This window comes from Rhopalosiphum maidis, chromosome 1 (genome assembly GCF_003676215.2).
Source record: "Rhopalosiphum maidis isolate BTI-1 chromosome 1, ASM367621v3, whole genome shotgun sequence".
In the NCBI taxonomy this organism is placed as follows: Eukaryota; Metazoa; Arthropoda; class Insecta; order Hemiptera; family Aphididae; genus Rhopalosiphum; species Rhopalosiphum maidis.
Window position 1 is genome coordinate 55,237,338 of NC_040877.1, and position 25,429 is coordinate 55,262,766.

Below are 25,429 nucleotides of genomic sequence, written 5' to 3' on the forward strand. Positions count from 1 at the left end.
TACGCCTGACTTCCTTATTTAAAGACACATTTCATTTAATTAACCGTAATCCGTTGCATTTTTCGGGCGACTTTTTCTTATTTAGGACATTAAAACGACTGACACCGGCAGTCTTTAGTAATTAAAACATACTATGGTCATTTAATTAATTTTATTTGGAAAACTATTCTTTTTAATTCTCTAGATAAAAAAAAACTATTATTTATAAAAGAAATCTTTCTCTAAGTTTTTGGGCCATATTCCAAATAAAAAAAAACTTAAATTACATCAACCAACAGAAAGACAATATTAGTCAAAAAAATATTTTATTTTTTTATTAGAACATTTTTAATCATGTCAAATTTTAAAATATATAAGAGAATAGAAATTATTCCATTGTAATGATTTATTCAAACACTTTATTAAAATGACAACAGTAATCAATTAAATAATTTAATGTACAATTAAGTAAGCTAAAGGCATCTTTAAAATATTATACTCAAAATTAATATATTTAATATTATAACTCTACAACAAAAAGGAAAAATAAGTTACTGAAATACACATTATAAAATATCTTAAGTTTTTACAAAATAACTAAATAAATACATTTTTCCTCGTCAATGGGATACTTTGAATACACTTATAATTGTATATAGATACATACTGATATATAAATAAAAGCCTAACATAAAAGGAAAATGGTTATTTTTTTATAATCGTACGATACATTTGAATGTAGTTTTAAGTATAGCAATTAATTTAATATAGAAAATAAGTTTCATAATAAAAAATTAAAATAGCAATTTGAAAATAATATAGTTTGCATAATGAATACAATTATCTTAATTATGATTCAAAAATAATCTAGTAATATAATTAAAATAAACGAATATTGTTATAATTTGAGCAATATGCATATTATTATATCAGTAAACAAACTTATACAAAGAAATACTTTGAACACCACAAAACTATTTGTATAGTAATATAAAAATTGTTTTGTTCTAGAAAATAAAACATTAACTCATAAATAAATTTCAATAAACTTTTATATATAAAGTACTACATCATTATAAAGAGTAAAATTTTTAAGAAAATGACATTAACTTGCTGAAGAAGCAAAGTAAAATACAACGAAAATACTAAAAACAATTAAATTAAAAAAATAATATCTAGACTTATTATATATTGCTTCTAAAATAGACCAACAAAATAAAATAATAACAATCTCTATCTAGATATATAATATTTTATTCACCAACTATTAACGCATAAAATACGAGGATTACAAATCAGCAAACAAAAAAGTTTACATGTTTAAACTATGACGGTGAAATAAGTTTTAGTGAACGAGATGAACACAAATTTAAGGAAACTTACTACTAGCCAATCTGCCGTAACATTGCACACAATTACAATACAATAACTATGATAAACAATTACATAACAAAAGAAATTATTTTTTTTTTCATTCTTTTCCAAAACAGGCAAAAAAATATAAAAGTAATTGAATTAATGACCTCGTAATTATAAGAATTTTTTGACGGAACTTATGAAAAAAAAATATATTCCGTTGAAAATCAAATAGATAAATGAGTTCAATCGTATTTTTAAAGTGCTAATATGTACGCATTAAAAATATTAAGTCTCATAATACACACTGGTTGTACGTTAAGTTCCTTCACTGTACTTCACAGTATACATAGAAACAAATCAATCTAAAATAATATATTAGGTATAGCACACAATTTGAATACAATAACCATCTGAAAACGATTTTAAACTAGTTGTTAGCAGTTTTTTAATCTTAAAAGCAATCTTGGAAATATTGAATAATTTAGTTTTATTTATATTAAAGTGTAAATCAATTATATAATTCCAAATACTTATATGATTAATAGAACTATACTAAGAATAATATGATTTAAAAAATACATGCAAATAAATTCCTAATAATTTTAATAAAATGTCGAAGTTTTCAATATAATGTTTATTTATAATACCTAACGAGTAATATTATTATTCGATATTTTAATATGATAATGCACATCGTGAACTTTTTAGAATAATTTTATTCCCTTATTGATTTTATATTATCAAACTTGACATGGCAAATTTACTAACAATTACAATTGTTTATCATAGTTTTGAAATTTTCTCAAAGTTAAATGGGAATTTTGAAAATACGAATAACTTAAATTATCTGTCTACACTCAAACCCATCTGTCTCCACTGTTCAATCAATAAAAGCATTATATAAAACTTTTAGACCATTTTTAATCTGATTTTTAATACTATAAAAAGTGTTTTTACTTTCCAGTAACAAAAAAAAATAACATTATTGTATTAAAAAATATATATATTCTTCAAATTTGTTTGATGTCTAAACAGTTTTAATTAAATAAATAATAAATCTAAATAAAAATAAAAATATATTTTATGAATATAATGGCTTTATGAACATTTCCGACAATTTTGAAGTTTGTGGCATAAAAAAATGATTGGCTTAATATATTATATTTATTTATTTACACTCTGGAGGACACATAATACAATTTAATATATTTATAATATTGATCACGATACAAATTTTAATTAAAAAAATTAAATTAAAACAGATATTATTAAAGAAGTTTTAAACTTAATCATAATTAATATATCAAAATATATTTATAGATTTTTTTTTTAATTTGGCTAAAAAAAGTTAACAGGAATCGACAATATAAATAGTATTAAGTCATTAACATAATGTAGATCTGAATATATAGTAACTGTATCTTGACGTTAGGAAGGACCGTAAACTAGGAGATTGAAATTCAAGTGAACAGATGTAACTATAAATAGTATTATCTTTAATATTCTATCAATTGTATAATTAAATAAACCATTGATCCTATAAACGTAAATTACATAATAGCGATGTGCAAGGCTATCAATTATAAATCCAGATGCTGTTTGATTAAGATCAGCATCAATATTAAATTATATAAATGTAAATAAACATAAAAAAACGTTTTTGAACACCTTCAAATCTATTTATTAGGTCAGCTTGATTCCATTAACCAAATAATAGAATCATATTCCAGTACAGACCGAGAGAGTCAAATACGAACTATTTAATATACGTTAGATTACAAACTTCCAAAAATGTAAAGGTTTATTATATGTACTTGTTATTTATATATTCTTCAAATAATAAGTTTAAGAAAACAATAACTCAAATCTTTTTAAAATAACTAATAAGGGATATTTACTAAACTGATACTAGCATTTTTTATAAGAGAAATAATAATGATGGTTATGATTATAGGAATATTTTTCAAGGATATAATAATTTAATTATTTAACACTTAACTCTTTCGTATAAAAGGAAAAAATACCTAATTAACAAATCTATTATGGTAGGTACTCAGCAAGACATAAACTAGATATTATTTTCGAGGATTTTGAAGAAATTAAGTATTCAAGACTATATAAAAACTACCTGCAACCCTCGAACAATAAATTTAAAAGTAATTTATGCAAATACTGTTTTTTTTCAAGATTCGTTCGATTTTTAAAAGTGATGATTTATAAAATATTATAATTACTTTAAATTATAATAGTACCACAGCTACACCATTATCTTGTGTCAAATTAATCGAAATGAGACAAGTGGCAAAATATTGGTCTCTATATACCTATCACAAAAGGTTTTTTAAGCATAACATATAAAAAATCAATAACTATATGAAGTTTTAATTAATAACTAACACTGCCTAATATAGTGTTAATTTAATTAACTTATTATAGAAATTTATTAATTAATAATAATTTTACTCAATTGTAATAACTAATAACTTACAAAACTGTAAGTTTTTACTGTTCAATTAAAATTGAACTAAACGATTCACTAATGTATTTATTTATGTACTAGTACAATTATTTTTTTTATCTACCAAATATTTTTACGATTTAACAAATCATATATTTTAACGATAAATTCAGTAAATATTTATTTTCAAAACAAACAAAAAAATAATTAATATGAAAAAGTTTTTATAATATATTCAATTAATTAATATGTAAGATGTACATAATAATTTAATCCAAATTTTCCAAAAAACATTCCTATCAACATAAAAACGAAATAAATGCAACGATGTTTTTTTCTCAATTAACAGTTAATTAAGTTAAATCTTTCTTCTCCAGCATGTTTCCATTGACAAATGTCTCTTAGAAAAAGATTCCCAAAAAAAATTATTATGACTTTACACAGTTATTTATGTTTATGGACAATACTTATCTCAGAGTGACATTAATTCTAAGAACGTCAATAGCTTTCTCATACGTACAGCCAGGGAGGGAAATACTCTTTACTCGCTATTTAAAAAACACAATCTACAATTTTTCTCCATAACTATAATCATATATGCTAAACAATATGCGAAACATAATCCCTAATACTCTTAATATTTTTTTAATACTACTCAACTACATCATATAATGTATTACTATAAAATTATCAGTTAAGAAAATAACCTAAAGATTGAATAATTTAATCTGTTATTTTAACTAAAAAAAAACACCGGAAAATAGATAACCAACCGCTCTATTGTACATTAGGCGACGAGTGTAACTTATCATTAAAGAATTGTAATGAGTGTGTTAGATTTTAATTAAATAATAATTCATTGCATACAAAAAAACGATTCTGAGCGAAGACCGTCTCTCAAGCCAATATTACTAAATATATTACATTATTATATGATATATTTATATTGATAACGTAATTTTTTTATTATTAAAGAAAGGCCATAAAACAATAAGTTGAATTAATTTTTACTGAAAACATTGCATTTGAAAATAACATAATGTATATAAAATATAATAATAAACGTTAAACGTTTCAAGTACCCACGAATAGAATTCTTTAATTACAACAAAATAATGGCTATTGATTAAGCGATTTGTTTTTTTTTTTTTTTTTATCAAATTTATAATTTATAAAAAACAAATTAAAAACGATTATAAATTTTAAATACCTATATGTTTATAAAAAGTTCTAATTGAGTCAAAATATTTTTAAAGAAAATGTTAATATAAATATTTAGTAAAAATGATAATTGTCTAAATAAGTTTATTAGTTTTCAAATTGTTTTTCTCAATAATTGAAAAATAACAGGAAACTTTTAAGCCCCCCCCCCTTACATCACACGCACAAAAAGTATACATTAGATCCAATTTCCCACCATTAACCCTTGACAAAGTTGAAAATCTAAGCACTTTTTTAGCTCCAAAAGAGACAAAATACAGAAAAAAAGATATACTACATCATTGTTTAATAACTAATACATTCATTCTCTACTTAGAGTTTAAAATTAAATAATTTATCCCATCATCAATTTGATGGATACAAATGCCAAATAGTCATATTTCCAAAAAATAAAAAATTGTAAACACATTTATTTAAAATTTCCTTAAAAATAGACCTCAACTAGATCCATAGTTCAAAATCCTTCAAAAATTCCTCATACAAATATAGCTCTCAAACGATTCTGATAACTATCTTACACAAATTATAAAGTTATATTAATTTCAAATATATGATAAGCTTGAACACACGTGTATTTCACTAATATTTAAAAAATATTTTAGAAAAACTTAAGTTTAAAAAATATCATTTAAATATCAACAATAACAAATTTTTGCTATTAACATTCAGAAATTCGTTAGGAATATATTTAAATTTTTACACACAACGACACAATGGAATTTAGACTTAAAATGCAAACATTTTCCAATGCGGGAAATCTTTTGCTCTCAATTGACAATTGAAATTGTCCGTCGAGTGTATGACAATATTTGATAGTAATTCGTGCGAATAATATAAGATCATTCAGAATATAATTCATTCCTTTTCCAGTTTTCCATCATATTAAAAACACTAATTACCATAAGGAGTTTCCTCATCTACAGTGTCATCTAACTATACTTTACATTTAAAGTTTTAACTATCCATGATAAAATGATTAATTTTAATTTCTAACACATTTGTTCACAATAATAGAGCAAACGAATAATCAATCCATAAAACCTACTTATTAAACAAAATACAATAAGTTATTTGGGTTACATGCATTACTCATAACAGTTAAAAATCATTATACAATTGAAATATCAAATTATTTATATCTGTATGAATTAAAATGAATTTTATTATTTTTTTTATGATGAATAACGAATACACTTATCATTAAAATACAAAAAATGAATTTGTTCAGAATAAATTATAAGCTGGAAAAAATAAAATACTGAACTAATAAAATATAAATGTTATTAGGAATGTATTATTCTTAATTTATGGGGTAATACAGGTATTTGCATTACATTAATTTACTTTTCAAATAGTAAATACAAGAAGTTTTTCGTTATTCCTATAACATTATAGGTGTCAAAATAACATTGAACAAAAATAAATTTTTATCATATTTATCTTTAAACTATTTAATCCGAAGAATATGTATAGACCCTATCACGAGTATAACATGCACAATGTTTGGTCATGATTCATATCTAAAATTCAATTGTCTAGAACAAAAATTATCTTTCATTTAAAATACAACTATTTGGAAGTGAGGACCATAATTTAGTGGAATTCTCACGTTTAACTTCCTTCAAGGAATTGTATGTGACTATACATTTGATGACATTCCGCAGTTAAATATGAACCGAAAATACCAGAAACAAGTCAACCATTTTACTTGTTTCGTGAGAAGTATTCACGTTCACGTATGTAGCAACATTGCCTATTCAAAACGCCGTGTGAAAATAATATTAATGCCATTCACATTCAAATACTAATATATAATTATACTATTAATTTTTATTATTATTATAACTTTTCCAGCTATGATGAATTTGAAAACTTATAACTGATATAAAAGGGACGGTTTGGACGACTGGTTGTCACTTATCTCTCTCGAAAAAAAACTACCAGCTACCATGTATAGAAAAAGCAATTTCGAAACATTCAAATATTAAAAATGTATATTAAAGTTAAAAAGCACCTAAGTAAACATCGTGTCGGACTCCATCGCACAAATAAATTTCGATACTTGAGTACACTGCTGATCGGCGCGAGAAAACGTATAGTGTATATGTCGATTGAGACGACGAAAACTAAGTACTCGAGATAAAAGGCTATTAAGTGAGAAGCAAAGAAAGAGAAGAAAACATGACGGCAGTTACGGTGGCAGCGGCACGATGGAAATAATAATAGTGAAAAAACATGGGAATATACATATTATGTTTATATGTCGTGCGTATATAAATATATTTGTATTATACATATTTACAGACAGAAAAAGAAAAACACACAAACATGTTGGTTATCAAAGTATCAGAGTGATAAATTAGAAAAGGATGAAGTGTGGAGGAGTTTTAATAAAAAAAATTACATCTATACCGATGTATAAAAATAAATGAGAAAAATAATCGAAAACGCAGCGGTGGTTACAAACGTTGTACCGATATATACACTTTGTATAAACGCAACGGACGAGAAATCACCAGATATAACGAACAAATTACGACCACGACAAAACACGATCACGACGACGGCAATACGTACGACCAACCTAGACCGATCTAGTAGCGCGTTTAAACGTCGACTGCCGACGGTTGTGAAAAATATAGAAGCACGCTCCGGCAGCGACGGCTGCGAACAGCCTCCCCGGCGGAAAGAGGGTAAAATTGTCCCCCGCAATACTGTAAACAGTGCTGCCATCTTTAAATGATAGCTGGTTCTTTTCCTCGTTCTACCACCACCCTACAGCGCGATCGCCGTCATCCACGAGCCCGGCGATCTGTATACCACCACTGTCGATTTCCCCATCCCAGTCGTTTACCCGAATATGTCAGCTCTCTCTCATCGACATCCTCCTTTCCCAGCCTATACAGCAAACTACCTCCGCCGACTATTCATACTTTTCACGCCAACGTATTTTAAATTTTCCAAATATTACCACCACCGACTCTATACGGGTGCTTCTTTTTTTATCTTCTTTTAACGAAACCAAATATTCGTTAAAAATAGTGACAAATTTATAAAAGTAAACTTATTAAGCACTTAATACTATAATTTTGTTGACGTGCATTATATGTACGATAATAGTATACAAATATCGTTTTAAACAACATAATTTACAAAGTACCTAGTTCTCTACTTACCACGTGTACCTATACATATAAACTATGTAAATTATTATCTTCTTTGTAATTTGATATATAATACCTAAATGTTAATCAAATTCCACTACCAAGGTCCTTATGTTTTCTTTGCTCAAATTTATGTTTATATCGTTCTGTCTCTTATTAGTTATGCTGCACTATCGAAATTTAATGAAAAATGTATCAGGAAAAAATATTAAAATACAATAGCTCAAGCAAACACAATATGAGATATTCATTGCACACACGAGTATATACTTTTTTTTTAAACAATATAATATAATATATAGTACAGTTTTTAAAGCAACAAATATATGCTATAATAAAAACGTTAACTAATAAATTATTCACTACTAATGGACATCCAATGGAATTCTATAATGAAGGGATAAACATTTCATATGAGTTCAAAAGTGTCCCTAAATATTCGGGATAAATACCTTATGAGTAAGTAGTTTATTAGAGTAAAGTGAAAGATAAGTTAGGAAAATTATTTATAAATATAATTGCTATAAAAAAAGAAGCATGTACACCAGTGTATCAATGAACCAACAAACTAAATGCATATATACACCTGGATATTAGATTAATAAAAAAATATAAAAACTAAGTATCTATTTTGTTTAACTACTTCGTCCCGTAAAATATATAATAATCGCAATACAAATTGTATATATATATATATATCATGTAAAATTAAATATAATCATTATAAACACTTCGATGAGTGACACAATTTAAAACGTTAAATTAATCTTAATCTCATACATTTAAAGCAAATTACATTATTTTATCAAGTTATTTCAACAAAAAATAATGTTATCGTAAATCACTTTCAGACAATTCGTTAAATAAAAAACAAGCGCGTGTAATGTTCGTTAGTGGTATAATTTAAAGTGTTCATAATTATTATTATTATTATTATTATTACTTAATCACCTACAATTTAAGCAATACATTATGTAATTAATTCAACAAATTTTATAAATATTTAACAGTTAAAAAGTAATAATAACATAAAAGCATAAATTTATTAAAAAGTATCTGTTAGGTAATATATTATGAATCTTAAACTTCAGTAATGACATGTTAACTAGTACGTTATTTTAACGAAGTTCGCATAAAATAATATAACTCGCGGCTAAAATGATTGTACTGTAAAATTCACGAACACTTAATATCATTTATCAGTTACAAATATATTTATATTTAGAAGTGGTCACTGATAGTTTAAGGCTTAAATATTAATTTAAGCATTATTTTAAATTTACTCAATCTATCTCCCAAAAATATAAACTATTCCTTTTGTATACATTTCATAATCTATTTAGTCGGGTAAACTTTCAATTTTAGTAAAATATAAAACAAAAAAAAAACTCAAATATTATACGTCCAAGATACGTCTAGATTTTAGTTTGAATTAATTATTTTCTGAGAAAAACATTTATTAGGGATATAAAATTATAAAAAAAATAGGTATAATTATATTTTCCTTAAAAACAGAATAATAAACATAATATACATATGAATCAAAACTAAAGAAACTTCACAAATATAAATAACAATATTGATTAACACTAAGTGTAATACAAATATAAATGTAAAATTTAAAGTACAATACATTTCCAATTTGATTACTTAATTACATTTCCTCGGAAACTTTCCAATCGAAATATCAAAGTATACATCGCTCAAGAAAATGCAAAACAAAAAACACTCAAAGCAATTAATCAGCAGTTAATTAAGTATGGGTACTCTTAGCATCTTAAATCTTAAATATTTCAACTACTATATATTATTTAAATTTAAGAAGTGTATAATATGTAATATGAAAAAAATGCAATACAATTTAGTAAATTTAATTTAATTTCAATAAAATGTACCTTACAAGAATAAATTTATTTTTATACATATAAAAATATATTCTTATTCTTAACAGATAATACAATGCATTACAATTAAATAAAAATAAACTGATTATTCTTTAATTCCTTTTTTTTATATATATAATTCATACTAAATACGGTTTCAGGATGTCAAACAAATTCAATTCATGTTAACTGGATATATCAAACCTAAATACTTCTTACAAAACTTTAAATAACTTAAAAATAATTATTTTGCCATAATTTCTTCTATTTATTTATTGAAACTTAAATTAATATTATAAGTATATACAAATTTTATAATTTTAAGTTTTCATATTAAGTACGTATAAATATTGTAACCGTATAATTTATAACCATACTAATAACACAAAAAAGGGCAATCAAGAATTTTCTATTAGTTGTATGTTAGGCACAGGGATTTTTTCCTTGGCCATGATATTGTGTTTTTGAATCAATAGTAAGAACAAAAGGAAGAAGGATAATAGTACCATAGACTAGACGTTAATAGCCAAGCCGAGTCGAATGAAGACAATACGAACGAGAACACACAAAAGTGGCCTAATTGTTTTTCTTCTTTTAAATAGGTTCACTATCACAAATTGAGAAACTTTGGTAATCCATTTCAGTTAAGAGTTCGAAATCGTTTTTATAGTGGCTCTCACGATCGATATTTTACCTTTAATAAACCTATTTTATTGATATTAAGTTCCATTAACATAAATGTAGGTAAATATATATATAATTCAGATAATATTGGAGTAGTAAAAAGAAAATCACCTATATACAATTTGTAATGCGAGTTATAATCATTATATTGTCAGGTATTTTAATCTTTGCAACAGCTTTGAATTATTTATTTATACACTATAATTAATTATTGAAGTCCAAGAAATATAATTTAGGTAATTAAAAGAAAACTAAAATATAATATCACAGATGCTTAAAAACATTAATAATAAGATAAATCATTTAGTTGTCTTATTTTAAAATTAATAACACAAATTTTAAAATACTATTTAAAGATAACCTTTAATTGTTTTTATAAAATTAATTAAATTTAATTAAATTGAGAACTAATTTACATCTCACAAGCAACGCATCACATAATTTGGTTTCGTTAATTTGCTAAAATAATTATCACTATTTACATTGATATTATAACTATCTTCTACTATCGCTTGTATAAAATAATTGTTACTACGATTGAATAATTTTGAATACTATATTGTAATGTCATTACATTTTGTATTATTCGTTAAGAACATGATAAATAATTAGTCCAAGTTAAAGCTTGCGATAAAGGAAATCAACAGTAGTGTGCAAAAGGGTTTTATTAAAGGAGCAACTGTAAGTTTCATGTGATAAAATACATCGTAAAACTTTGTCTTGTACAAACCACTATCTACCACCATCCGATGGATCATATTATTATTACCTACTAGAAGTCAACCGGAATTATAGAACATAACATTAAATGGAAAGTTCTAAAAATATCATATACACACAAATACAGAAGGAACCAATGAATAAAACAGCTCATCATTTATCTTTTAGTTACAACGCAACAGGACCATTACTGTACACAATATTAAATATAATATGACCATAACAATACTTATTTTAATTATTTTCAAAACTTTCATAATATAATAATGATATAAAAATTACATTTTTTCTTATGATACAATTATTTTAAGAAAGTTAAATTTAACAATAATATTAATTTTAAAAAAAAATTTAGTTACCTAACAACAATTTTCGCCTAGACAATTTCTATAGTTATTTTAAAAACTAACTGATTTAAACAACATTATTTTATTTTATCGTGGTTTTAACTTATATTTTAATTATATCTTTGATAGTTTCGCACATTTAATCCTTAAGTGTATATTATTGAATAAAAGTTTTTTTAATGAAAAATAAGACCCTCAAGCTATGAAATTATATTTTTAAATTTATATAAAACTAAGCAACATTTAGTGTCTAGTTATTTTATAACAAAACCGTAAATAGATCAGTAATCTTAATGTTTTTTTAAGTATATTTTATTAGTATTTTACTGTTTAAAATAACGATACACAAATATATAATACATATACCCACGTCCCACACTACCTTAACGTCTAGGACAGTGGAATGACCAAGTTTCATAAGTTTAAAAATTAATATTATGTGTTTTAAAAAAAAATAACCATTCATAAATTGGAAAACAATCAAAAACTACAAAACAATATCACTTAGAATATTTAAGTAATATATATTAATACCCTGCACATCATAATAATATAAATTACATAGTTATGTATATATTTAAATAATATATTTATAATTAATGGTAATGTAAAATGCATCATGTTTACGGTGGTAATGAAAATTACAATACAATATATCTCGTTGACAATAGTAGGTAGAATGTTAAGGGGTAAGCAAATAAATAATTATTATAAATGCGTACAAACCACATACATAGTTTTTGGTGAATAACAATCGATACAATATGTCCCCATTGTGTGTACGCCAAATGACATTTAAATTTAAACGCGGTCGATCCATAATCGAGTGCCAAAATAGTGTCCAATATGCGACTTATTTATAAAATTTACTTTAATTTAATAATATAAAACATACGCTAGTTTTTTTTATAACAAAAAAAATAAATTCATATCACAACTTATAGTCGAAAGATATTAAATGAATAAATGCATATATATATATATATCACGAGTCATGACTAACGTAATATATAAAAAATCATATAATATAATATTTCATATATTATATATTTATATTATAATAAGTACTACACTTACATAGTCATTATGTAATTCATAACACAAAAGTCCATTATAACGCAACAGTAATAAATTACACAACTTATAAATCTGCGTAAAAAATATTAAGCGATTCTACAATGGCATTTAAAAGAATGAGTAAAATTAACTTTTAAGGGAAGAGACAATACACATAGGCGTAATTTTAACTTGAACAATCAGGAGGGAGACTGTTAGTACTTGGCTTGGGACCACTTCATTTTATGACGTCTATGCATCAGTCCTCGAAGTTCTGCTAGTCACCTCAATATTTGGCTGCTCTTTAAAACTTAGTTCACTCACAAGAACAGCAGCGCAGTTCTATTTAATACAATTATTTTTTTATCAACAAAAAATGGTAACTAAAGTAAGTAATTTCAAACTGTAGTTAAATAATTTTTATTGACACGATTTCTTATAAAATAGATTATAATTAAATATCAAAATTATGTTTTGGTTTTTAGGACGATCTAGATAAAGATCAAATAGCTTGTAAGTATTATTTATTTACTATATATAAACGTAATAAGTATATATCTAAAAAAAATTGCATTGAACAGTTTAATAATGAATATATTTATCCTAGTACTAAAACGAGCTTTTGATGCTTTCGCTCAAGACAAAGGATATATTGAAGCCAATATGGTTGGTACAATTCTTCAAATGTTGGGACACGACGTTTCCGAGGACCGATTACAAGAAATTATTGCTGAGGTTGATGCAGATGGTAAAATATTTAATTATCATACTTTCTATAGCTAATCAAAAACTGAACTAATAAGAGTTAAAGTGCAAATAACTAACACTAAAAAATACTTTTTAAAAGTGTATCTAAATTATCTGTTATTAGATTTGTAAAACAGAAATTGTTATCTGTGTTCTGTTTAACTATTATGGTATACACACTTAAATGTCTATTATGTCCATAACAATTAATTTTGATTTTATTACCTAAGGTATGACTGTTGATTTCTCTTTAAGTTGATTTTCTAACTTAAAACACTTACCTGTAAAAAAAAAAAAACAAATATTTTAAATTAATATTTTAATTACAAAAAATATATTATTATTACAAAAATATATAAATTATGTCTCGCCATATATACCTTAATGAGAATTGACGATCCGCATTTAATATTGTTAATCTTATTTGGTTTAAAATTTAACTAAGTTATAATAACTTGATATTTTATATACTTGAAACCAAATATCCCAATCACAAAATAAAATTATTTTTTAAACAAATTTCTTACAACTTGTCCGTGAATTAATATATAACAGCATGATATACCTATACTTGTGCGAACTAGCTTACAAGTTAACAGTTCCCTATTAAATTTCATTTTTAGTGTTATATTTACATCAAATAAATATTTAGTTAAAAATTACTCATATACATGTTTAAAATCTAATATTGTAGCAAACAAAAAGAATATTGGACCCTGGAGGTATGAAACTTAATCAGACACAAAAATATTGATAGACATATGAATTATTTTTGGCTATGTTTCAATAATACCAAGATATTTTTTTTTTTACATTCCCTTGTCTGATATTAAGGAGTAAGGACTACAAATAGCTACAAATTTACCAATGTGAATACTAAATACACAAAAAATTATTTATAGATTTAAATAACAAAAATCATTATCATTATTCATTAGTATAGATATAAATAACTAATAACAAATATAATAAATGTTTTTATTTCAAAAAATAAAATATCCGAGTAAAATTTACAATTAATATTTAAAAATACCGTTTTTGAAAAAAAAAAGAAATAGAAAGTAACTACACTATAAAATATTACAAATAATTTAAGGTAGACTATAGACTATAGTCTATAACACTAAATATCTTAAAAAGTGATGCATGCATGTGTTGTGTCCGTATTACAAATAATAAACGTACAACAAACCAAATTAGTGTACAGCAAATCTATTTTTTAATGTAAGTTTTAACTTAACAGTAAATTAGCGTATTGTATAACTTAAAAGAAAAAATTTATTTCATATTAATTTGCCAGTTTATATCTATATTATTTTTAAAGTAACTTGGAAAATTTTTAAATTATAATACTTTACACACTTTATCACTTTAAAATATTAAAATAATAAAAAAGTCGAAGTATAAACGCTGGATATTATTCATAACTTTAAATTTTCTAATAGATATTCACTATTCACTCTAATATTAAAAAAAAACAAAGTAAAATGCATACTTCTGAACGTAAAATTGTTTATATTACTACGGAGACAACAGATGCGTGTGTGTCGTCTACCAACTTAGTATATGATTATTTTTTAAAACTATTGAAAGGGAAAAATAATGTTTCAAATAAAATATTTAAAAATTTTAAATACGTATTTTAAAAATAAGTACCTAAAATACATTTTCCATGTCAAATATATAAACTTTTATTCAACTCATATTTATATTTACTTTTGTTTAGTCACAATTTCCATTATGTACATTGCACAAAAAAATATATAAACCATTATTGTTAAAGTCTATGGTGACGTAAATATTTTGTTTCATATTATGTTTAGTTTTTTTATTTATTTTTTTTATTAATGACGTGTTAAGTTCATTAAATGACTGCAAAAGTAAATTTTTTATTATTATTATAACCTACATAATGAAATTTATAACATGATTTTTAAAAGGCCTGCAATATTAAAGTATTTTGGCTAATTTTTAAAATATATATTTTGTATTTTAAATACATAAACTGTAAGCATTTTGTATTTGATGTATATAAAATGAAGTCATTTAAGGAATAATTTAACTCGTATTTAACTATTACTTTTATTTATGCTTACTATTTTACATGTTACACTGACTGATTCACTAAGCATAGTCAACCTTATTTTATCATTAAATAACACATTTATTTAAATTAAGATTTTTAAAATATTTATATAGGTACACTTAAAAACCATAAATTCATATACTTCATTATCCTATGGCAATATAAACTTTTTTCAAATGACAATCATCCTCTTTTACCTAAATGCTTAATCAAATGATGTTTATAAAAATTTTAAAGCATCTAAATCGAATTTAAAATGAGTAATTTTCGAATTATTTAACTTAATATACTAAGGATAATAATAGTCCTTAATAAGAATTTTACATACAATTTACAATACTAAAATATATGTTATCATATTTAGTCTCCTACCTGTTATACGCTGACAATTTTTCAAAATATTATATTGTTGCTCCCATTTATACTAAATCCTTATTGTCTTATGAGTATTATTGTTACTGAATACTTACAATTTAAAAACTCAGAAAATATTTGTTTTAATTTCGATTTTTATACATTTCCAATAAAATAATCTTCTAAAACAATTTACTACAATAATTAAGATCGTTTCTATTATAGTCAAAATTTGAATAAAGAAATTTAAGTAAAAACCGGTTAGGGGAAAAGAGATCTCAGTGAATAATGATGAATATTTTCAATAAAATAATAGTTATAATTTGTTATCATTATACCTATTTTCATATTTTTATAGTTTATAATTGTTTTTAATTGCTTGAAAGATCAAACTTAATTTATCATTACTATTATTAAATATTAAAATGCATTTGTTATTCATATATTTAGTCGTTAAAAATATCTAAAACGTATGTTCAAATATTATTTTATTTTATATCATATAAAATTACTTTTATAAAATAAATTTAATATGAATGAAATATGTACTCAAATTATACTATATTAAGTTAAGAATCAAATAGCTAACTCATTTTAAGCTCCGATACCACTTTGTATTGATTTTAGGATCAGGACAGTTGGAATTCGAAGAATTTGTTACACTAGCAGCTGGCTTCCTAACTGAAGATGAACCCGAAGACGTGGAAGCTATGCAAGCAGAACTAAAAGAAGCGTTTAGATTATATGATAAAGAAGGTTAAATGAAAAAAATAATTATTTTTTTATTTTTAGTTACTATAAAAGTTATGTCATAATAGGAAATGGTTACATTACTACGGATGTTTTAAGAGAAATACTCAAAGAATTAGACGACAAAATAACAAATGAAGATCTAGATATGATGATAGAAGAAATCGATTCAGATGGTTCTGGAACTGTCGACTTTGACGGTTTGTAAAAAATTATCTTTTTTTAAGCTACCTACTAACTAGTATTAACGTTAGATAATAACTTTTCTGAAAATGTATTTATAATATAAAAACTGGAAGAGTGTTGAGATCACTGTAATAGATAAAATATTGAATTTTAATTCAATAAATTCAATAAATTCAATAAATCATTCCATATCTATGAAAAACGATTCTGAGCAGAGAAAACATATTATTATTCCTGAGGAAATCTTATAATTTTTTTGTATCACTATTAGGAATACCTATTGTAAGTTACGCTGATTTATTGTATAAATATTCAATAACATTAGAATTTGATTATCAAATACTTATAAAAAATTACAGTGAATTTAGTTTAAGCTATTTTTTTTAATTCCAGTAAGGATAACTTTTAAGGAATCTTGTATTAAATTTTTAAAATATTATATACATTTTAGATCTTCGAATTTAACATTTAATGCATTTTCACAACAAAAGAATTTGCATATTTTTGTGATTTTGAATTGTGAATATCTATTTTCGATATTTTTAATTATTGCAAGTACATCTAAAAAGTAATCTACAACTAAATTATTAAACTATTTTACTAAAAAAAAATCTATCAATTGCAAATTGAATAAAACAAAGAAAATGTCAACAAAATATCTTACAAGATATCTTACAAAAATAATTACAATAAAATTAGTCATAAACTAGTTTCGTATAATATATCCTTTTTTCATAATTTTTAATTTATTTTCCTGATTATTTTGAAAAATGCAGAGTATTATACCAACTTAAACAGTAACTGGAAATCACTCTTTTTAGGTTAAAATGTTGAAGTATTCCTGGATCTCAATTCATAATTACAGACCCCCAAAAAAAGTAAATGTAAAAAAACACATCATTGTAAAACCAATACATTCATTGCTCTGCTTAGAATCTAAAAATAAATATATAACCTAAATAAATAATTATTTTTAAAAACTTGGCTTAAAAAATAGTATTGTGCACGTAATAAACATAACATAGGTAAGTACCTACCTAACATAATATAGTGGTTGGTAACGGCAAATTAAAAACAAAATAAAATAAATTTATTAAATAAACCATTATAGGTTGTATGTTACTTTAATCAATCAATAATCAAACTGAGTTAAGAGAAATAACATACCTATTTATATACATTTCTATTTTAATATTTCTATAGTCTACTCGAATACCAACAAATATATATCACACGTACTAAACTATTTAAATAACCAAAAGAAAAATTGATTAACTGATAATATTTTACGTGACTTGAAAATACAAGCAGATATATACTAGAAAAGTTTTGATACACGAGGTAGCAAAATATGAAAAAACAGTAATTTAAAAATACCCCTTTAGCCTTATGATTCCCAATACCCAATATAATATTATTTATTATTAAAAATACATTTTGGTGAAAATAAATTATAAAAATTAAAATCATGATCAAAAATATATGTATAAGATAAGTATATAATATTATAACAAAAAAAATTAATAAATAAAAAAGTATATATAAGTTATAATATTAATTGAATAAAAACAAAAATATTCTGTATTTTTCAATTCCAGTGTAATTAGTACTAATTACATAATATACAAATAATACAACAACGAATATACAAAGTTAATAATACAAGTATTATTTAAAACGCACTATAACTATTTGTTTTTTTTAATATTTAATCTAAGCTAATAAAACATCATGAAAATAAAAATTATTTTAAACAAAAAATAATAGAAAAATAGCAATATAATATTATATGATATGATATAGAATCATTTTTTAAATTTTTATAATTATATTGTCTCTGATATTTTTTGTTATTCTATAAATAATATAAAACAAAAAATCCTTCGAATAACTTTATGAAAATCGTAAAAGAAAGTAATAAATCTATCGAACAAATTCGAAAATATTCTAGCTTTTTTAATACGAATTCGTATTTTTACTCAAGATAAGAGAAGCATTAAAAATATATTGAGTGAAACAACGATATGTTTAACTGGAAAAATGCCAACAATATTTTCTTGGCGTTTAGTTCCATTTCGTCAATAATGTCACAAATAATTGTTTGTTAAAAAAATACTTCAAAAATAAATAAAACACAGGTAAAAAAATATGTATAAAATACATTGAATAATAATGGTATAATATATCTTATAGCCCAACAATAAACATAGATATTTATAACTAAAATGTAAATGTTATTTATAAAATATCTTTTATTTTTTTATCGGGTACCTAAAAATGCAACTTGAATAAATTTTTTCAATTTAAAATATTTAAAAAACGTTTATTATTTATACTTTAGGTACACATATTAATTATGCATAATGTAAGTAAATCAATGAATATTAAAAAGAAAACATTAATTTTTTTTAATTTTTATCTTAGATTAAATTCATTCTATAATTATATCAAACAATGTAATATTAAACAAAAAATATGTTTTTAGTTTATTTAATTAACGATATTTTTTAAAATTGCACACATTATATTTTTTATAAAAAAAAAGTAATTATCACTTTAAATTCAGTCTTATCTCCGCATAACGAAGTATTCATAAACGTCATAAAGCTCACCTTATCTACAACCGAAATATGATGATTAATATATTATTATTTTTACCAAAAACTATAGTAGTTTATACAGATTATATATTATTATGGCTTCCTAATAGTTAATCACTACGTTGGCTTAAACATCTTAAACTATTTGGCTACGTACAAGATTCTGGCAAACACAAGATACGTTTACTAATTACTATAGGTACAGAATTTTCAAACAGACAAATGTATAATACAAGCATAAGTTTAATTTTAAAATAGAAACTGAAAATGCTATGTGCCTAGACATTATAATACTTATATTTTCTTCCATTTATTTGTAAGTGCTTAGCCAATAATTTTAAAACCAACATAAAAATTCAAAATTATATTTAAATAGTGACCAACACGTACACTTTTTAATGTAAGTAATAAGTATGAATACTATAATGATAGAAAACACTGAACATTCGTTACATACATATTTATAAAATATTGATACTATTTACGACTGAAACAAATATTTTCTCTTTAAATCTGATAACAATTATATTTTAATGCAATCCTAAAGCCAATTTTAGATGTAAGCCGTTGTCTATTTTCTAATAAAAAACAAAATAAAAAAATTACGAAATCTCAAAACCAATTTATTTTATAAATAATTAAGTAATACAGGCGGTATGTATATAAATATTAAAAAAGGAATGAATTATTTATAAATTGTTTTTTATCGTGCAATCATATTTAACAAGACACAAAAATAAATAAGTCAACAATATTAAGTATATTTTATTTTATTTCTTTATAGAATTCATGGAAGTCATGACTGGCGGCGATGATTGATCAAAGTGCATTATATATTTTCATTTTAGATTTATATACGATTATTCAAAACCCAGTTTTGTTTTACAACCTATATCATTAATTTAAATTAAAATGTAAAGACCTACTGGCTTTATAAAGTACTTACTTATTTACCTATATAAATACATAATTTATATAGTTAATGTTTAACTTATTATTATATACCTACTTAATAGTTATTATAAAACTATAATTTCTTGCTGATTAATTTCATGATAAATAATAAGTAACTAGTAAATATTAGGTTTAAAAATAAAAAAGACTTAAACATAATTAATATCTATAATAGACTATTAAAACCTAAAAAGTTTTCTATTTAACAACTTTTGGACATGGTAATTCAAACAAAAGTTTTTTTACAGCAAAGGTTAGAATTGGTTATCTGCACCAGATTAAAATAGCTTTACCATTAGCAGTCACCATATAGGTTTGATTCAAGTTTAGATGAATATAGGAAGAATATCAGAAATTAATATAAATGTAATAACAGTGAAGTGGTGGTTAAACGCCTTAATATATACCGGGAACTTTTTAATTGTTTAAACTTGGAACATTTTACTGTAAGTTGTATTGTCATATTTACACAACGTAAATATGATGAGAAATATTTAAACTACATTTAGTTTAAAGAATGTTTATTGCAATTTTATTTTTAAGTTAAAAAAAATGTAATTCTAAGTTAAAAATATTGATAGTATAATTGCATGGTTTTTCATGAGATGATTTTACAGGAATTTAAGTATAATATCAGAAATACGTAGACAAAATTGTCTTATACATAAAAGTTTTAAGTTCTAATTCAAATACAGTTAATCGGTAAGTCCTCCAAATATTTATACTAGTCAATGGTCATATATTGGCATAAAGCTGTTATTTAGCTAAAGAAACGAGAATTAATTTCGATTGAAGGAATATTCACCCTAGCGACCTAACTCCCTCGCACCGTTTATCAATACAAATTTAAATATACGTTTAACATTTCTTTTACAGAAAAATAGTGTACAATTAGCTTAAATTTAAAAGCGCTAACTCAGAATTGAGTCATTACTGCGAAACTCTTAAATACCATTTTTTGCACATGGCCATTTCGTTAGTAATAGTCATTAGTCTCCTCTACAGTTAAAATTCAAATATTCATAATTTTTCTTTTGCCGAAAATTAGGGTGTAATTTATTATATCGTGAATTTGTTCAACCAAAGTATCAAACCAAATTCTTATCTAGAGTTTATATTTAAATAAAAATTATTTAAAATATCTGAGTAATATAACATATTCATTTCGTTTAAATACAGATAATTTAATTTTATAAACACATTGTTGTCGTTATGTCACGGAACCACTAGAAATATCCTTTAACGATTTTCATCTACCGACTATTAACAATTTGAAATAATTGTTTTGATTGAAATTATTGAGTAGAAAATGATGATTATGATTTATGATTATTAGCTACATATTGATGTATATTTAATTTCAATCATCAGAAAATTCTAATATAAATCAAATAATTTGATTCAAATTATATTATCTAGGAGGAACTTACTAAGTTATTCTTCATCTAATTCTCATAGTAATTATTTACTCTCTAAAAATATACCAAATAGATCTTTTATAATTTTAATTGCAATTTTTAGTAAGTTTTTTTGGACTATTTAAATTAAAATTACGTTTAAAACTCAAGTATGTGTACGTACAATATTACAGTAATATTCTAAGTATAATATTCTATAGAATATTATCATAGATGACATATAATTGTTATTATTATTTTTGTTGAACATTTGAATAACTTAACGCCATCTGTCAAACAAAATAGGTACGTAAATAAATCCAAGATTATTATACTAAAACATTGACAATATAATTTAAATATATAGTATACTATAGTGTAACTACATAATATAACACTAAATAATTAACTCATGTCACTAACTAATAAATATAATATATAATAATAATAATATATATCATTAAAATAAAAATAAGTTATAGTCAAAATTAAAAAATAAATAAATTGTTGCTAATTAATAGAATATGCAATCAATTTTATTACAGATTAAGAATAATATAGTTAATTCAGTCAAATATTATATTTAACGTAAATGTACCAAATAATAACTACAAAAATAAGTATGTTATTACCATTTGAATAACCATAATTTAATAAATTCTTTTTAGAAAATAATTAAGTTATATAAATAATATTACTTTAATTTGTAACACAATATTTCATTTTATACAAACTTGATGTTTATAAATTAAAGTACTAATTTATTAAATAAAATTAACTTTTTTTTTTAAATTGCAAGGAACATAATGATGACTTCTATTTCAAATTAAGATAAATATTGTATACATTCTATAAAAAAAAAAATATACTATAATTTGACTATAATTTAATACTTTTACTCTCGGGTTATAAGAAATATAGGATTGATAGAAACAAAAATAAAAATATGATGATAAAATATTAATAACTTTAAATTTGTTTTAGTTAACTAATATTCTTGCATTTAACAAAGTCTTACAAAGTTTAACCAAGTAATCTAATCATTAATTCATTGACTAGTTAAAGCTAAATTATTTTGATAATTTTTTATTTTCTCAGTTGTTCTTTGTAAGAAATCTTTTTATACTTTTTTTTGTTTGTTTGTTTGCGCATAAATAAATAATAAAAATGTTTTTCTAAAGATCAAAGTAAGTTACTATTAAGATCTAATGAATTAAATACATACCTACTTAACCCACCATCCTAATAAATTAAGTATTAATTGTTATAACAATTTATACCTAATTAAAATTCAACATAAAATCATAATTTAGTTTCAAATATTAATAAACAAAAATCTAAATGTTTAATAAAAAAATTAAAGTATAAATTATGTAATCAAAACTATATACATATGTATGAATATGGTTAACGCAATGAACAGAAATAGACATATGTCAGTTAAAAATTACATTAATGTAACATCTAACACCTAAGCTATAAGGGCCCAGATTTAAATACCCTTAAGACATAAAAAATCTCTAAACCTATGAAAAAATAGCTAAAAATTCCCTTTAAAAAATAAATTTATTGCAAAATTGATCAATAGTTTTTTTTATACAAATTGGTAATTGTAAATAAGGTATAATTAGTATTTCATTAAAAAAAAACTGAAATTCAAAATTGACTTAATGCGGCAGTGATGTTGATACATAAATCTATTTGGTCAATATTAATCATTCTAAACATCTAAACATTTATTTACCCGATAAACCTTTTAAAGAAAACAGCTTAAATATCAAGAAAACAATTTATGTTTAGATAATATTTTAAATAGGCTAAATTTGTATAGTATATTGAACAAAATTGTATTAAAACCAACAAAATGACACAATAATGATAATAAAATACAAAATAAAAGTTTTAGCTTTGAAGCACCCATTACGTGAAGCGAGTTATTTACTTGGAAAACATTGTCTAAGATCAACCAAAAAAGGATGCACTCTTTGCAATGAAATCCGGACCCTAGTTATAACTAAAAATAAAAAAATAATGAAAATATATTTATAGAAAATGATAGAATGATTTGATAATAAAATAATTACTTTAAATGTTTATACTAATATAAAATAAATCAATCAATAAATGTACAAAATGGATAGACTTTTAATAAGAAGAAAATAGTTGAGTACAAAATGTTCATTAATTTTGACAATAAATCAATACGACTCACAAGATAAATCTAAACTATTGATAAGATAAATGTTTTTAAAACATTTAAATTCTTCATTGTATTGTATATTATAAATATAAAATAACTCTTCTGATAATACATATAATATCATATACATACTTCTTAAAATGAATTTACCAACATGAAAAATGTTATATACATTCACTAAATTCTAAAAATTGTTATAAAACATCATTCATATTTTGATGAAAAAATTAAAAACCATTTTTGTAATATATAGTTACAGTCTATGATGAGCCATAAAAAACGCTTCTTATATAGTCAAATATATTAAAACATAAGACTTGGGAGTTAGAAAAAATTCCAAACATGTATGTACAACAATATGGACATTTATTGACAGTAAATAGAGTCAAGACAAGACAAACAATTATCATTAGTACCAAAAGACAATAGAGACTAATTGGCTTACCAGATGAAGTACGGTGTTCACCACCTCCTTGTTGGTGACCTGGCCCACCTCAACAAGCCCAATAAGCACGCCAAACTTCAAATTGTCCGTGGTAGCCATAGTCACAACTTGATCAGGTCTCTTGATGTCGCTGAATGCGGTCGGATCTATTGGATCCTCCATCGGTAAGGCAGTCTGTGAGCCTGGTATACACAGACAACCCACCTACCTCATCTACAACCGACACTACGCACTAATACGACCGGTAATAATCAATTTCCCGATTCCCGTCGGTAAATTCACATAATAGTAATGTAATTTAAAACAATTTTAATTCATCGGTATTATAAATTATAATGTAAAATATTAGAAAAATCATAAAACATAATATAATATATCAATTGAATATTGTTTACACCGAAGATAAGTATATTGACAAGTCGGCAGTCGATTGGGCAGCAAATGCTTGTGATAACAACGAAAGGACATGATAACAAATAACAGTGTTGCCCGGTTGCCAATTCAGTATAGTATTTTATTATTTTTAATATAAATTAAAATACACAACAAATTAATGGTATTAATTCGTAATAGATTATTTGCTGTAGTTATTACTTATTATTAATTAGCAGCTATTAATATGAATAGCATTTTATAATTAAAATTATAATTGACCAAGCATGATATAACTTCTAGACTTAATAATACATAAGGAATGTTATTTTCGAAACAAAATCATAATTAACGATTATTCTTGTTATAATATCTTTATAAAATGAGTGTACAATGTACATTCTATTTGCATTTACTAATTTCAAGTCAATTAAGATTAAAGAAATGAAATAAAATTAATAAATACT

The 25,429-nt window shown here is 23.4% G+C and overlaps 2 protein-coding genes across 3 annotated transcripts in view; one reads left to right on the forward strand and one right to left on the reverse strand.

Annotated features, from left to right (window-relative positions):
• Nucleotides 1-24,966, reverse strand: part of LOC113549846 (neurobeachin) — a 219,751-nt gene extending 194,785 nt beyond the window's left edge. For both annotated transcript variants that reach the window (XM_026951441.1, XM_026951596.1), the window contains exon 1: nt 24,591-24,966. In XM_026951441.1, the coding sequence (XP_026807242.1) occupies nt 24,591-24,752 (162 nt within the window). In that variant the 5' untranslated portion in view covers nt 24,753-24,966. The remainder of the gene's footprint in view (nt 1-24,590) is intronic.
• Nucleotides 13,103-20,572, forward strand: LOC113550200 (troponin C-like). The gene is made up of 6 exons (XM_026951940.1): nt 13,103-13,259; nt 13,357-13,384; nt 13,479-13,619; nt 16,686-16,814; nt 16,877-17,008; nt 20,379-20,572. Exons 1-6 carry the CDS (start codon nt 13,248-13,250, stop codon nt 20,411-20,413), a joined length of 477 nt encoding a protein of 158 aa, XP_026807741.1. The 5' UTR covers nt 13,103-13,247; the 3' UTR covers nt 20,414-20,572.
• Nucleotides 24,967-25,429: the final 463 nt, after the last annotated feature.

Bases quoted from the DNA above. Each gene is read 5' to 3' on its own strand.
- LOC113550200 (XM_026951940.1), top strand. The intron at 13,385-13,478 runs GTAAGTATTATT...TATTTATCCTAG, and splicing joins AGATAAAGATCAAATAGCTT to TACTAAAACGAGCTTTTGAT. The intron at 13,620-16,685 runs GTAAAATATTTA...TATTGATTTTAG, and splicing joins TGCTGAGGTTGATGCAGATG to GATCAGGACAGTTGGAATTC.